Source organism: Mustelus asterias, chromosome 13 (assembly GCF_964213995.1).
Source record: "Mustelus asterias chromosome 13, sMusAst1.hap1.1, whole genome shotgun sequence".
Lineage (NCBI taxonomy): Eukaryota > Metazoa > Chordata > Chondrichthyes > Carcharhiniformes > Triakidae > Mustelus > Mustelus asterias.
In genome coordinates this window covers 79,970,229-79,983,127 of record NC_135813.1, presented here as the reverse complement: position 1 = coordinate 79,983,127, position 12,899 = coordinate 79,970,229, and the positions used below count along the sequence as shown (strand labels likewise).

The 12,899-nt window shown below is 47.4% G+C and overlaps 1 protein-coding gene across 1 annotated transcript in view; it reads right to left on the bottom strand.

Annotated features, from left to right (window-relative positions):
• Nucleotides 1-12,899, bottom strand: part of LOC144502798 (nuclear receptor corepressor 2-like) — a 171,257-nt gene that overhangs the window by 73,366 nt on the left and 84,992 nt on the right. Inside the window, 2 exon segments of the mRNA XM_078227084.1 lie at nucleotides 6,077-6,197; nucleotides 9,709-10,138. Coding sequence (XP_078083210.1) covers nucleotides 6,077-6,197; nucleotides 9,709-10,138 — 551 coding nt within the window.

Below are 12,899 nucleotides of genomic sequence, written 5' to 3'. Positions count from 1 at the left end.
TAGTCACGGGTGAGATGCCTGAAGATTGGAGAGTGGCAAATGTTGTGCCTTTGTTTAAAAAGGGCTGCAGGGAAATGCCTGGGAACAACAGGCCAGTGAGCCTCACATCTGTGGTGGGTAAGTTGTTGGAAGGTATTTTGAGAGACAGGATCTACAGGCATTTAGAGACGCAAGTACTGATTAGGGACAGTCAGCATGGCTTTGTGAGTGGAAAATCATGTCTCACAAATTTGATTGAGTTTTTTGAAGGGGTAACCAAGAAGGTAGTTGAGGGCAGTGCAGTTGATGTTGTCGACCTGGACTTTAGCAAGACCTTTGACAAGGTACCACATGGTAGGTTGCTGCATAAAGTTAAATCTCACGGGACTCAGGGCGAGGTATCTAAATGGATACAAAATTGGCTTCGTGACAAAAGCCAGAGGGTGGTTGTAGAGAATTGTTTTTTCAAACTGGAGGCCTGTGACCAGCGGTGTGCCTCAGGGATCAGTGCTGGGTCCACTGTTATTTGTCATTTATATCAATGATTTCGATGAGAATATAGGAGGCATGGTTAGTAAGTTTGCAGATGACACTAAGATTGGTGGCATAGTGGACAGTGAAGAAAGTTATCTCCAATTGCAACGGGATCTTGATTAATTGGGCCAGTGGGCTGACGAATAGCAGATGGAGTTTAATTTAGACAAATGCGAGGTGATGCATTTTGGTAGATTGAACCAGGGCAGGACTTACTCAGTTAATGATAGGGCGTTGGGAAGAGTTACAGAACAAAGAGATCTAGGGGTACATGTTCATAGCTCCTTGAAAGTGGAGCCACAGGTGGACAGAGTGGTGAAGAAGGCATTTGGCATGCTTGGTTTCATCGGTCAGAACATTCAATACAGGAGTTGGGGCGTCTTGTTGAAGTTGTACAAGACATTGGTAAGGCCACACTTGGAATACTCTGTGCAGTTCTGGTCACCCTATTATAGAAAGGATATTATTAAACTAGAAAGAGTGCAGAAAATATTTACTAGGATGCTACCGGGACTTGATGGATTGAGTTATAAGGAGAGGCTGGATAGACTGGGACTTTTTTCTCTGGAGTGTAGGAGGCTGAGGGGTGATCTTATAGAGGTCTATAAAATAATGAGGGGCATAGATCAGCTGGATAGTCAATATCTTACCCAAAGGTAGGGGAGTCTAAAACTAGAGGGTGTAGGTTTCAGGTGAGAGGGGCGAGATACAAAAGTGTCCAGAGGGGCAATTATTTCACACAGAGGATGGTGAGTGTCTGGAACAAGCTGCCAGAGGTAGTAGTAGAGGCGGGTACAATTTTGTCATTTAAAAAGTATTTAGATAGTTACATGGGTACGATGGGTATAGAGGGATATGGGCCAAATGTGGGCAATTGGGATTAGCTTAGGAGTTTTAAAAAAAAAGGCGGCATGGACAAGTTGGGTCAAAGGGCCTGTTTCCATGCTGTAAATCTCTCTGACTCTATGACTCTAAAGAGAGAGAGAGAGAGAGACAGAGAGTATGACAAAAGACTGGTGGTTGACATAAAAGAGAATCTTGGTGAGGCCATACCTGGAGTACTGTGTACAGTTTTGGTCTCCTTAATTGAGAAAGGATATACTGGCACTGGAGGGGGTGCAGAGGAGATTCACTAGGTTGATTCCAGAGTTGAGAGGATTGGATTATGAGGAGAGACTGAATAGACTGGGGCTATATTCATTGGAATTCAGAAGAATGAGAGTAGATCTCATAGAAACATATAAGATTATGAAGGGAATAGATAAGATAGAAGCAGGGAAGTTGTTTGCACTGGCGGGTGAAACTACAACTAGGGGGCATGGCCTCAAAATAAGGGGAAGCAGATTTAGGACTGAGTTGAGGAGGAACTTCTTCACACAAAGGGTTGTGAATCTGTGGAATTCCCTGCCCAGTGAAGCAGTTGAGGCTACCTCATTGAATGTTTTTAAGGCAAGGATAGATAAATGTTTGAACAGTAAAGGAATTAAGGGTTATGGTGAGCGGGCGGGTAAGTGAAGCTGAGTCCAGAAAAAGGTCAGTCATGATCTTATTGAATGGCGGAGCAGGCTCGAGGGGCCGGATGGCCTACTCCTGCTTTTAGTTCTTGTGAATTCCCAAACTCATCTGCAGATATATAAATAGTGAAAGGAGGAGTAAGGCAGATTAGTTTAGTGAAAGGATCTGGTATAGAAAGGGTTAATGCGGGACTAGTTACTGTAGCACTCAGTCTGATACACAGGAATATATGACTCAAGTCCAGTAATCTTGTACTGGACAGAGACGTGTGTAGGGGCAAGCATGGAGCTGAAACTGTATTTATGTACATAGTTACTCTTAGTGAATGAACTGCTTGTTAAACTACACAAGAACCAGTACCTCTTCATGAGATTTACCAAACTACTCACAACATTTTACAGCATGTGGGCAGCTAACAACACAGAGTCTCACACAGACTGGGAAATATATAACAAGGTGCAACTTTGCAAAAAGCTTCATTCTGGGCTGACTGAGAACACCAGCAATGAGGATTTGGAGGAAAAGGAGACTACAACACCAAAGCAGGATTAGAAACAGAGCAGAGATTAAACTCTCACTGCTCCAGGATTAGAAACAGAGCAGTGATTAAACTCTCACTGCTCCAGGATTCGAAACAGAGCAGTGATTAAACTCTCACTGCTCCAGGATTAGAAACAGAGCAGTGATTAAACTCTCACTGCTTTTGGGAATTGCACTGAGCCCTCGGGAGTGTAGCTGCAATACGCAGAGAGTGTGGAACCGGGACGCCTCACCGAGTTCGATAAAGTTCTTGGATGAAAGATTTCTGGCCTGCATCGCTCAGGGTGAAAAAGCACGGCAGACACCTCGAGTCCCGAGTTGGTGACTGAGTGGCCGCCCAACTCGGTCAGAACAAAAAACTAATGAAGTGAAATGCAAAAATAATCGGCATTTGAACCGCAGCAAAAGCAGAAATCAGCTTCCAATCAGACTGCAATTCCTGTGAAAATCCCCTCGATGGTTGTGGTAGTGGAGGGTCAGTCATCTCAGCTCCAGGACATCTCTGCAGGAGTCCCTCAGGGTAGTGTCCAAGGCCCAACCATCTTCAGCTGCTTCATCAATGACCTTCCCTCTATCATGAGGTCAGAAGTGGGGATGTTCACTGGTGATTGCACAATGTTCAGCACCATTCGCCGCTCCTCAGATACTGAAGCAGTCCATGTCCAAATGCAACAAGATCTGGACAATATCCAGGCCTGGGCTGACAAGGGGCATGTAACATCCATGCCACACAAATGCCAGGCAATGACCATCACCAACAAGGGAGAATCGAACCATTGCTCCTTGACATTCAATGGTGTAACCATCACTGAAATCCCCCGCTGTCAACATCCTGGGGGTTACCATTGGCCAGAAACTCAACTGGACCCAGACATATAAACACTGTGGCTACCAGAGCAGAGTAAGAAGTCTCACAACACCAGGTTAAAGTCCAACAGGTTTATTTGGCAGCAAAAGCCACTAGCTTTCGGAGCGCTGCTCCTTCGTCAGGTAAGTGGGAGTTCTATTCACAAACAGGACATATAAAGACACAAACTCAATTTACAAAATAATGGTTGGAATGCGAGTCTTTGCAGGTAATCAAGTCTTAAAGGTACAGACAATGTGAGTGGAGAGAGGGTTAAGCACAAGTTAAAGAGATGTGTATTGTCTCCAGCCAGGACAGTTAGTGAGATTTTGCAAGCCCAGGCAAGTCGTGGGGGTTACAGATAGTGTGACATGAACCCAAGATCCCGGTTGAGGCTGTCCTCATGTGTGCGGAACTTGGTTATCAGTCTCTGCTCAGCGACTCTGCGCCGTCGTGTGTCGTGAAGGCCGCCTTGGAGAATGCTTACCTGAAGATCAGAGGCCGAATGCCCGTGACCGCTGAAGTGCCCAACAGGAAGAGAACACTCTTGCCTGGTGATTGTCGAGCGGTGTTCATTCATCCGTTGTCGTAGCGTCTGCATGGTCTCCCCAATGTACCACGCCTCTGGACATCCTTTCCTGCAGCGTATCAGGTAGACAACGTTGGCCGAGTTGCAAGAGTATGTACCGTGTACCTGGTGGATGGTGTTCTCATGTGTGTTGCAGGCATCCGTGCCGATGATCCGGCACGTCTTGCAGAGGTTGCTGTGGCAGGTTTGTGTGGTGTCGTGGTCACTGTTCTCCTGAAGGCTGGGTAGTTTGCTGCGGATAATGGTTTGTTTGAGGTTGTGCTGTTGTTTGAAGGCAAGAAGTGGGGGTGTGGGGATGGCCTTGGTGAGATGTTTGTGTTCATCAATGACATGTTGAAGGCTCTGGAGAAGATGTCGTAGCTTCTCCGCTCCAGGGAAGTACTGGACGATGAAGGGTACTCTGTCCACTGTGTCCCGTGTTTGTCTTCTAAGGAGGTCGGTGCAGTTTTTCGCGTCGGAACTGTCGATCGATGAGTCGAGCGCCATATCCTGTTCTTATGAGGGCATCTTTGCCTCTATCCTCGCGACCAGATATCCTCTACCAGATATCCTCTGCTACCAGAGCAGGTCAGAGGCTGGGAATCCTGCAGCCAGTAACTCACCTCCGGATTCCCCTCCAAAGCCTGTCCACCATCTCCAAGGCACAAGTTAGGAGTGTGATGGAATACTCTCCACTTGCCTGGATGGGTGCAGCTCCAACAACACTCAAGAAGCTCGACACCATCCAGGACAAAGCAGCCCCAATCCCTCCACCACTGACGCACGGTGGCAGCCGTGTGGACCATCTACAAGATGCACTGCAGCAACTCACCAAGGTTCCTTAGGCAGCACCTTCCAAACACACAATCACTGCCATCTAAAAGGACAAGGGCAGCAGATGCCTGGGAACACCACCACCTGGAGGTTCCCCTCCGAGTCACTCACCATCCTGACTTGGAAATATATCGCTGTTCCTTCACTGTCGCTGGGTCAAAATCCTGGAACTCCCTCCCTAACAGCACTGTGGGTGTACCTATACCTCGGGGACTTCAGAGGCTCAAGGCAGCAGCTCACCACCACCTTCCCGAGGGCAATTATGGATGGGCAATAAATGCTGGCCAGCCAGCGAGCCCCACATCCCGTGAACAAATAGAACAAAAGGATCAGCAGGGAAATGTGGGCTGAATAGCCTCCCCCATGTTGGACCCAGCCTGCGATTTTGATGAAGTAAGCTGAGTTGTGGATGATGTGTTTGCAGACGGCAATGAGCTGAGTGCGCGATGGACTGTCACTCAGATTTAATGGATAATATCGGAAAGTAAAGAAACCAATCCATTGAGGTTGGTGCAGTGAAGATCTGATGGAACAGAACAGGAGTGACGGGGCTGTGCGGAAAACTGCATTGAAATATTCCACTCAAATCACTCAGAGAGAGTAAAGTCCAGGCTGAGAGAATGGCCACAATTCGATCAGATTATTCAATTCCCCATTCAGCCTTTACAGAATTGGATTTCCTCAACGCAGCCGAGACCCACATTTTATTCTCCAAAAGTGGTTTCAATAAATACTTTGTTATTTAATCGAGAGATGGAGGGACAGAGAGGCAGAGATGGAGGGATAGAGAGGCAGAGATGGAGGGATAGAGAGGCAGAGAGGGGGAGAGGATAGAGGCAGAGAGCAGGAGATGGGGAGAGAGTGAATTCCAGAACTTGGGGTCGAGAGACTGAGACACCAATGGTACCAAGACAAATAGTGGGCACTTGAAATTGGAGATGGGCAGGAGGCCAGAGTTAGAGGAGTGCAGAGATCTCCGAGGGTTGATCCAGAAATTGGGAAGGGGGAAGGTCATGGTGGGATTTATAAACAAGGATGAGAATTTGTAAATGGGGGCCAGTATAGGCCAGTGGGATGAAGGTGTGGAGGTGGTGATGGGGGAACAGGGAGTGATGTGTGAGATACACGGGGAGCAGAGCTTTGGAAGAGCTCAGGAAGGTGGAATGTGGGAGATGGGCCAGGAGTGTGTTTGAATAGTGCAGTCTGGAGGTAACAAAGGCTTGGGTTGATGAGCAGACATTGGGTGGTCAGACACTCACCATGGGAGGGATTGTTGCTGCCTGTTTCTTCATCTTGTCGATATCCAGTGGTTTGTGAGGCAGACAGTGAATCAGGCCATCAGAGCCAGAGGTTAATAAACGTGGCCTGGGAGACAGCACCCTGAATACAAGAACAAACACAAGCTACATTTTTAACGTCTTCAGCTGAAGGAGCTGAGTTAAAGAAGATAGCAAAGAACAAAGAACAGTACAGCACAGGAACAGGCCATTCGGCCCTCCAAGCCTGCGCCGATCATGATGCCTGCCTAAACTAAAACCGTATGTACTTACAGAGTCCGTATCCTTCCATTCCCATCCTATTCATGTATTCGTCTAGTTGCCCCTTAAGTGCCGCTATCGTACCACCACCTCCCCAGGCAGCACTTTCCAGACATTCACCATCCTCTGTGTAAAAAAACTTGTAAACCTCTATCAGGTCACCCCTCAACCTCTGTTGTTCCAGTGAGAACAAACCAAGTTTATTCAACCTCTCCTCATAGCTAATACCCTCCAGACCAGGCAACATCCTGGTGAACCTCTTCTGTACCCTCTCCAAAGCATCCACATCCTTCTGGTAGTGTGGTGACCAGAATTGTAGACAATATTCTAAACGAGGCCTAAGGTTCTGTACTGCTGCAGCATGACCTGCCAATTTTTATTCTCAATGGCCCGATGAAGGCAAACATCCCGTATGCCCTTCTTGACTACCTTATCCACCTGTGTTGCCACTTTCAGTGATCGGTGGACATGTATGCCCAGATCTCTCTGCCTGTCAATACTCCTAAGGGTTCTACCATTTACTGTATAATTCCTACATGCATTGGACCTTCCAAAATGCATTACCTCACATTTGTCCGGATTAAACTCCATCTGCCATTTCTCCGCCCGAGTCTCCAACCGGTCGATATCTTGCTGTATCCTCTGACAATCCTCTGCACTATCCGCAACTCCACCAATTTTTGTGTCATCTGCGAACTTGCTTATCAGACCAGCTACATTTTCCTCCAAATTATTTATATATACTTTGAACAACAAAGGTCCCAGAACTGATCCCTGTGGAACGCCGCTAGTCACAGCCTTCCATTCAGAAAAACATTCCTCTACTGCTACCCTCTGTCTTCTATGGCCAAGACAGTTCTGTATCCATCTTGCCAGCTTTCCTCTGTTCCCGTGTGACTTCACCTTTCGTACCAGTCTGCCATGAGGTACCTTGTCAAAGGCTTTCCTGAAGTCCATGTAGACAACATTCACTGCCTTTCCCTCAGCTATCATCTTCGTCACTTCCTTGAAAAATTCGGTCAAGTTAGTGAGGCACGACCCCTCCTTCACAAAACCATGCTGTCTATCACTAATAAGTCAATTTCTTTCCAAATTTGAGTAAATCCTGTCCCTAAGAATCTTTTCCAATAGCTTCCCTACGATTGACGTGAGGCTCACCGGCCTATAATTTCCTGGATTATCCCTGCTGCCCTTCTTAAACAATGGAACAACATTGGCTATCCTCCAGTCCTCTGGAACTTCACCTGTAGCCAATGAGGATACAAAGATTTCTGTCAAGGCCCCAGCAATTTGCGCCCTTGCCTCCCTCACTATTCTGGGGTAAATCCCATCAGGCCCTGGGGACTTAGCTACTTTAATGCTTTTTAAGAAGCCTAATACCTCCTCCTTTTTGATATCGACATGACTCAGAATATCTACACACCCTACCCTCGGCTCCTCATCCATCGAGTCCCTCTCTTTGGTGAATACTGAGGCAAAATATTCATTTAGTATCTCGCCCATTTCCTCTGGCTCCATGCATAGATTCCCTCCACTATCGTTGAGTCGACCAGCCCTTTCCCTGGCTACCCTCTTGCTCTTTACATACGTATAAAATGCCTTAGGATTTTCCTTAAACCTGTTTGCCCAGGACTTTTCCTGACCCCCTTATAGCCCTCCTAACTCCTTCCTTAAGTACCTTCCTATGTTTTTTACAATCTTCAAGGGCTTCATCTGTCCTAAACCTTTTAGACCTTCGGAATGCTTCCTGTTTCTTTTTGACAAGGTTCATAATATCCCACATTATCCAGGGTTCCTGATACTTGTCACACTTATCCTTCATCCTAACAGGTACATGCCAGTCCTGAATTCCAATCAATTGACATTTGAAAGATTCCCACATGTCGGATGTTGATTTCCCCTCAAACAGCCTCCCCCAATCTACACTCTCCAGATCCTGCCTAATGTTATTGTAGTCTTCCCCCAATTTTACACCTTTGCCCGAGGACCACTCTTGTCCTTACCCACATGCAACTTAAAACTTATGGACTTATGATCATTGTTCCCGAAATGCCCTTCTACTGAAAGTTCAATCACCTGGCCGGGCTCATTCCCCAACACCAGGTCTCATATAGCTCCTTCCCGAGTTGGGCTATTTACATACTGTTTTCAAGAAACCCTCCTGACGCTCCTTACAAATTCTGCCCCATCCAAGCCTCTGGCAGTGAGTGAGTCCCAATCGATGTTGGGAAAGTTAAAATCACCCACCACAACAGCCCTTTTGTTTTTGCACCTTTCCAAAATCTGTCTGCATATCTGTTCCTCGATCTCCCGCTGGCTGTTGGGTGGCCTGTAATAAACCCCCAACATTGTGACTACACCCTTCCTATTCCTGAGCTCTACCCATATTGCCTTGCTGTATGAACCCTCCGAGGTGTCCTCCCTCAGTGCAGCTGTGTTATTCTCCTTAACCAGTAGTGCAACTTCCCACCCCTTTTACATCGCCCTCTAGCCCGCCTGAAACATCTGTGTCCTGGAATGTAAAGCTGCCAATCCTGTCCATCTTTCAACCGTATTGTTGTAGATAGGACTCACTATCAAAAACCAATCTCTGTAACATCTTTCTGCATCGACTCCTCAACTGCCCTTGACCCAATAGAATCTAGTTGGCCAAAGATTGATTATTGTGTGAGATCCTCTGCAAAGCGGAGATCCCACTCCAGACAATAGGCTTCACTGCACAGCCCACACAACACTGGGAAAAGCGCTGATCCCAGCTCACTCCCAACACCAGGAATACCGCTGACAGTGCAGCACTCCCTCAGTACTGACCCTCTGACAGTGCGGCACTCCCTCAGTACTGACCTTCTGACAGTGCGGCACTCCCTCAGTACTGACCCTCTGACAGTGCGGCACTCCCTCAGTACTGACCCTCTAACAGTGTGGCACTCCCTCAGTACTGACCCTCTGACAGTGCTGCACTCCCTCAGTACTGACCCTCTGACAGTTCGGCATTCTCTCAGTACTGACCCTCTGACAGTGTGGCACTCCCTCAGTACTGGCCCTCTAACAGTGCGGCACTCCCTCAATACTGACCCTCTGACAGTGCGACACTCCCTCAGTACTGACCCTCTGACAGTATGGCACTCCCTCAGTACTGGCCCTCTAACAGTGTGGCACTCCCTCAGTACTGACCCTCTGACAGTGCTGCACTCCCTCAGTACTGACCCTCTGAGAGTGTGGCACTCCCTCAGTACTGACCCTCTGACAGTGCGGCACTCTCTCAGCACTGACCCTCTGATGGTGCGGCACTCCCTCAGTACTGACCCTCTGACAGTGCGGCATTGGGCTATTTTTTACAGGCTGCTTCTCACCGGCTGGCATTCGAAGCCTCGTGCTCCTCCAGTTCATCAGCACTGCAGGTTGCGCTGGAATCATTGTTACTGCTCGGCCGGCCGTTAGCCTCTGTCTCTGCCATTTTGTCTGATTCTGCTTTTGGCGTCTGTGTGATTTCCTCCTCTGACATTCCTCGTTCTTCATGTCTCACTTTCTCATCCACAGATGGGCAATCGTTCTTTGTCCTATCCTGCGACTGCTCAATCTTCACCTGACTAATCTCTCTCTCTTCTTCAGTATTCTCCTTACGGATTCCCTCAGAATCTTCCAGGTCCACTTTGGAGTCGGCAATCTCATCTTTCTGAGAATCTGCTACTCCTGTGTCTTCTGGATTGGCCGTGCTTGGGGATTTGCTTCTATTCTCCGATGTTGGTGAGGGAACACTCTCTGATTCGGAACTCTTGTTGTCTGAAAAGCAAAGAGAACAATGCGTCACACTGTGCCGAGAACTCACATTTCCACCTTGCCTTTCATAAGAACAAAGAAAATTACAGCACAGGAATAGGCCCTTTCGCCCTCCAAGCCTGCACCGACCATGCTGCCCAACTTAAGTAAAGCCCCTACCCTCCCAGGGACCATATCCATCCATTCCCATCCTATTCATGTATTTGTCAAGACGCCCCTTAAAAGTCTGTTCCTCGATCTCCCGCTGGCTGTTGGGTGGCCTGTAATACCGCATCCGCTTCCACTACCTCCCCCGGCAGTGAGTTCCAGGCACCCACCATCCTCTGTGTAAAAAATCTGCCTTGTACATCTCCTTTAAACCTTGCCCCATGCACCTTAAACCTGTGCCCCCTCGTAATTGACTCTTCCACCCAGGGAAAAAACTTCTGACTATCCACTCTGTCCATGACTCTCATAATCTTGTAGACTTCTATCAGGTCGTCCCTCAACCGCCGTCGTTCTAGTGAGAACAAACCAAGTTTCTCCAACCTCTCCTCATAGCTAATGCCCTCCATACCAGACAACATCCTGGTAAATCTTTTCTGTACCCTCTCTAAAGCCTCCACATCCTTCTGGTAGTGTGGCGACCAGAATTGAACACTATATTCCAAGTGCGGCCTAACTAAGGCTCTATAAAGCTGCAACATGACTTGCCAATTTTTAAACTCAATGCCCTGGCCAATGAAGGCAAGCATGCCGTATGCCTTCTTGACTACCTTCTCCACCTGCGTTGCCACTTTCAGTGACCTGTGTACCTATACACCCAGATCTCTTTGCCTATCAATACTCTTAAGGGTCTGCCATTTATTGTATATTTCCTATCTGTATTAGACCTTCCAAAGTGCATTACTTCACATTTGTCCGGATTAAACTCCATCTGCCATCTCTCCGCCCAAGTCTCCAACCGATCTATATCCTGCTGTATCCTCTGATGGTCCTCATCGCTATCCGCAAATCCACCAATCTTTGTGTTCCATAAGAACTAGGAGCAGGAGTAGGTCATCCGGCCCCTCGAGCCTGCTCCGCCATTCAATAAGATCATGGCTGATCTTTTTGTGGATTCAGCTTCACTTACCCGCCCGCTCACCATAACCCTTAATTCCTTTACTGTTCAAAAATTTATCTACCCTTGCCTTAAAAACATTCAATGAGGTAGCCTCAACTGCTTCACTGGGCAGGGAATTCCACAGATTCACAATCCTTTGTGTGAAGAAGTTCCTCCTCAACCCAATCCTAAATCTGCTCCCCCTTATTTTGAGGCTACGCCCCCTAGTTCTAGTTTCACCCACCAGTGGAAACAACTTCCCTGCTTCTATCTTATCTATTCCCTTCATAATCTTATATGTTTCTATAAGATCTCCTCTCATTCTTCTGAATTCCAATGAGTATAGCCCCAGTCTACTCAGTCTCTCCTCATAAGCCAACCCTCTCAACCCTCACCAAGTTTGCACATCGCTTTGAATCACAGAATCTTTACAGTGCAGAAGGTGGCCATTTGGTCCATCTATTCTGTACTACTCTCTCTGAACCAGCATTCTACTCAGTCCCACTCACCCGCCTTCTGTCTGTACATCTTGCACGTTCATTCTCTTTAGAAAGCAATCCAATTCTCTTTCGAGTACGCAATCGAACCTGCCTCCGTCACCCTCCCAGAAACTTTGCCCCAGTCCCTAACCACCCTCTGGATGAAAAGAATTTTCCTCCCACCACTTTCACTCCTTTTGCCGATTTTCTGAATCTGTTGTTCTTGATGATCTGGCCTGTTTCCATGCTGTAAATCTCTGACTCTGTGACTGCGAGTGGAAACAGTTCCTTATTCTTTCCCTTGCCCGTATCCCTCAGGATCTCCAATACCTCTGTCAGCCTTTAATCCAAGGAAAACAGTGCCGACCTTTCCAATCTGTCCTCATGGTGATAGTTCCTTATCTCTGCCACCGTTCTTGTGAACCTCCTCTGGACTCTCTCCAACGCCCTCACAACCTTCCTCAGGATTGGTGCTCAGAATTGGACTCAGTCTCCAGTTGGAGCCTAACTGGTGATTTATACAAGTTCAACATCACCTCCTTACTCTTGTACTCAGTGCCTCTGTTTAGAAAGTCGCAGATAATAAATGTTTTAGCAACTGCTCTCTCTGAGGTTTTGGGGGGATTTGAGGAATAACCTCTTTACTCAGAGGATGGTGAGGGTCTGGAATGCGCTGCCTGGGAGGGTGGTGGAGGCACCTCACATCCTTTAAAAAGTATCTGGATGAGCACTTGGCACATCATAACATTCAAGGCTATGGGCCAAGTGCTGGTAAGTGGGGTTAGGTGGGCAGGTCAGAGCCTTTCATGCGTTGGTGCAGACTCGATGGGCTGAAGGGCCTCTCCTGCACTGTAGTAATCTGTGATTCTCTGATTCTCTGAACCTGCCCTGCCCTCTTCAATAACATGTGTCACCGCAGTCCCTCTGTTCTTGCACCTCCTTTAGAATTTCTGTCTTTATTTTACGCTATCTCTCCATATTCTTCCTCCCAAAATGAAGCACCTCACACTTCTCTGCATTGAACTTCATCTGTCACTTATCTGCCCAAAATGTCTATGTCCTTTTGGATATCAAGATTATCCTCATCACAATTGACAACGTTTCCAATCTTTGGATCATCTGCTCATTGTGAAATCTTGCCTGAACACCACAGTCTCGGCCATTCATTTTTATCAGGAAGAGCAAGGGTTCCAACACTGAT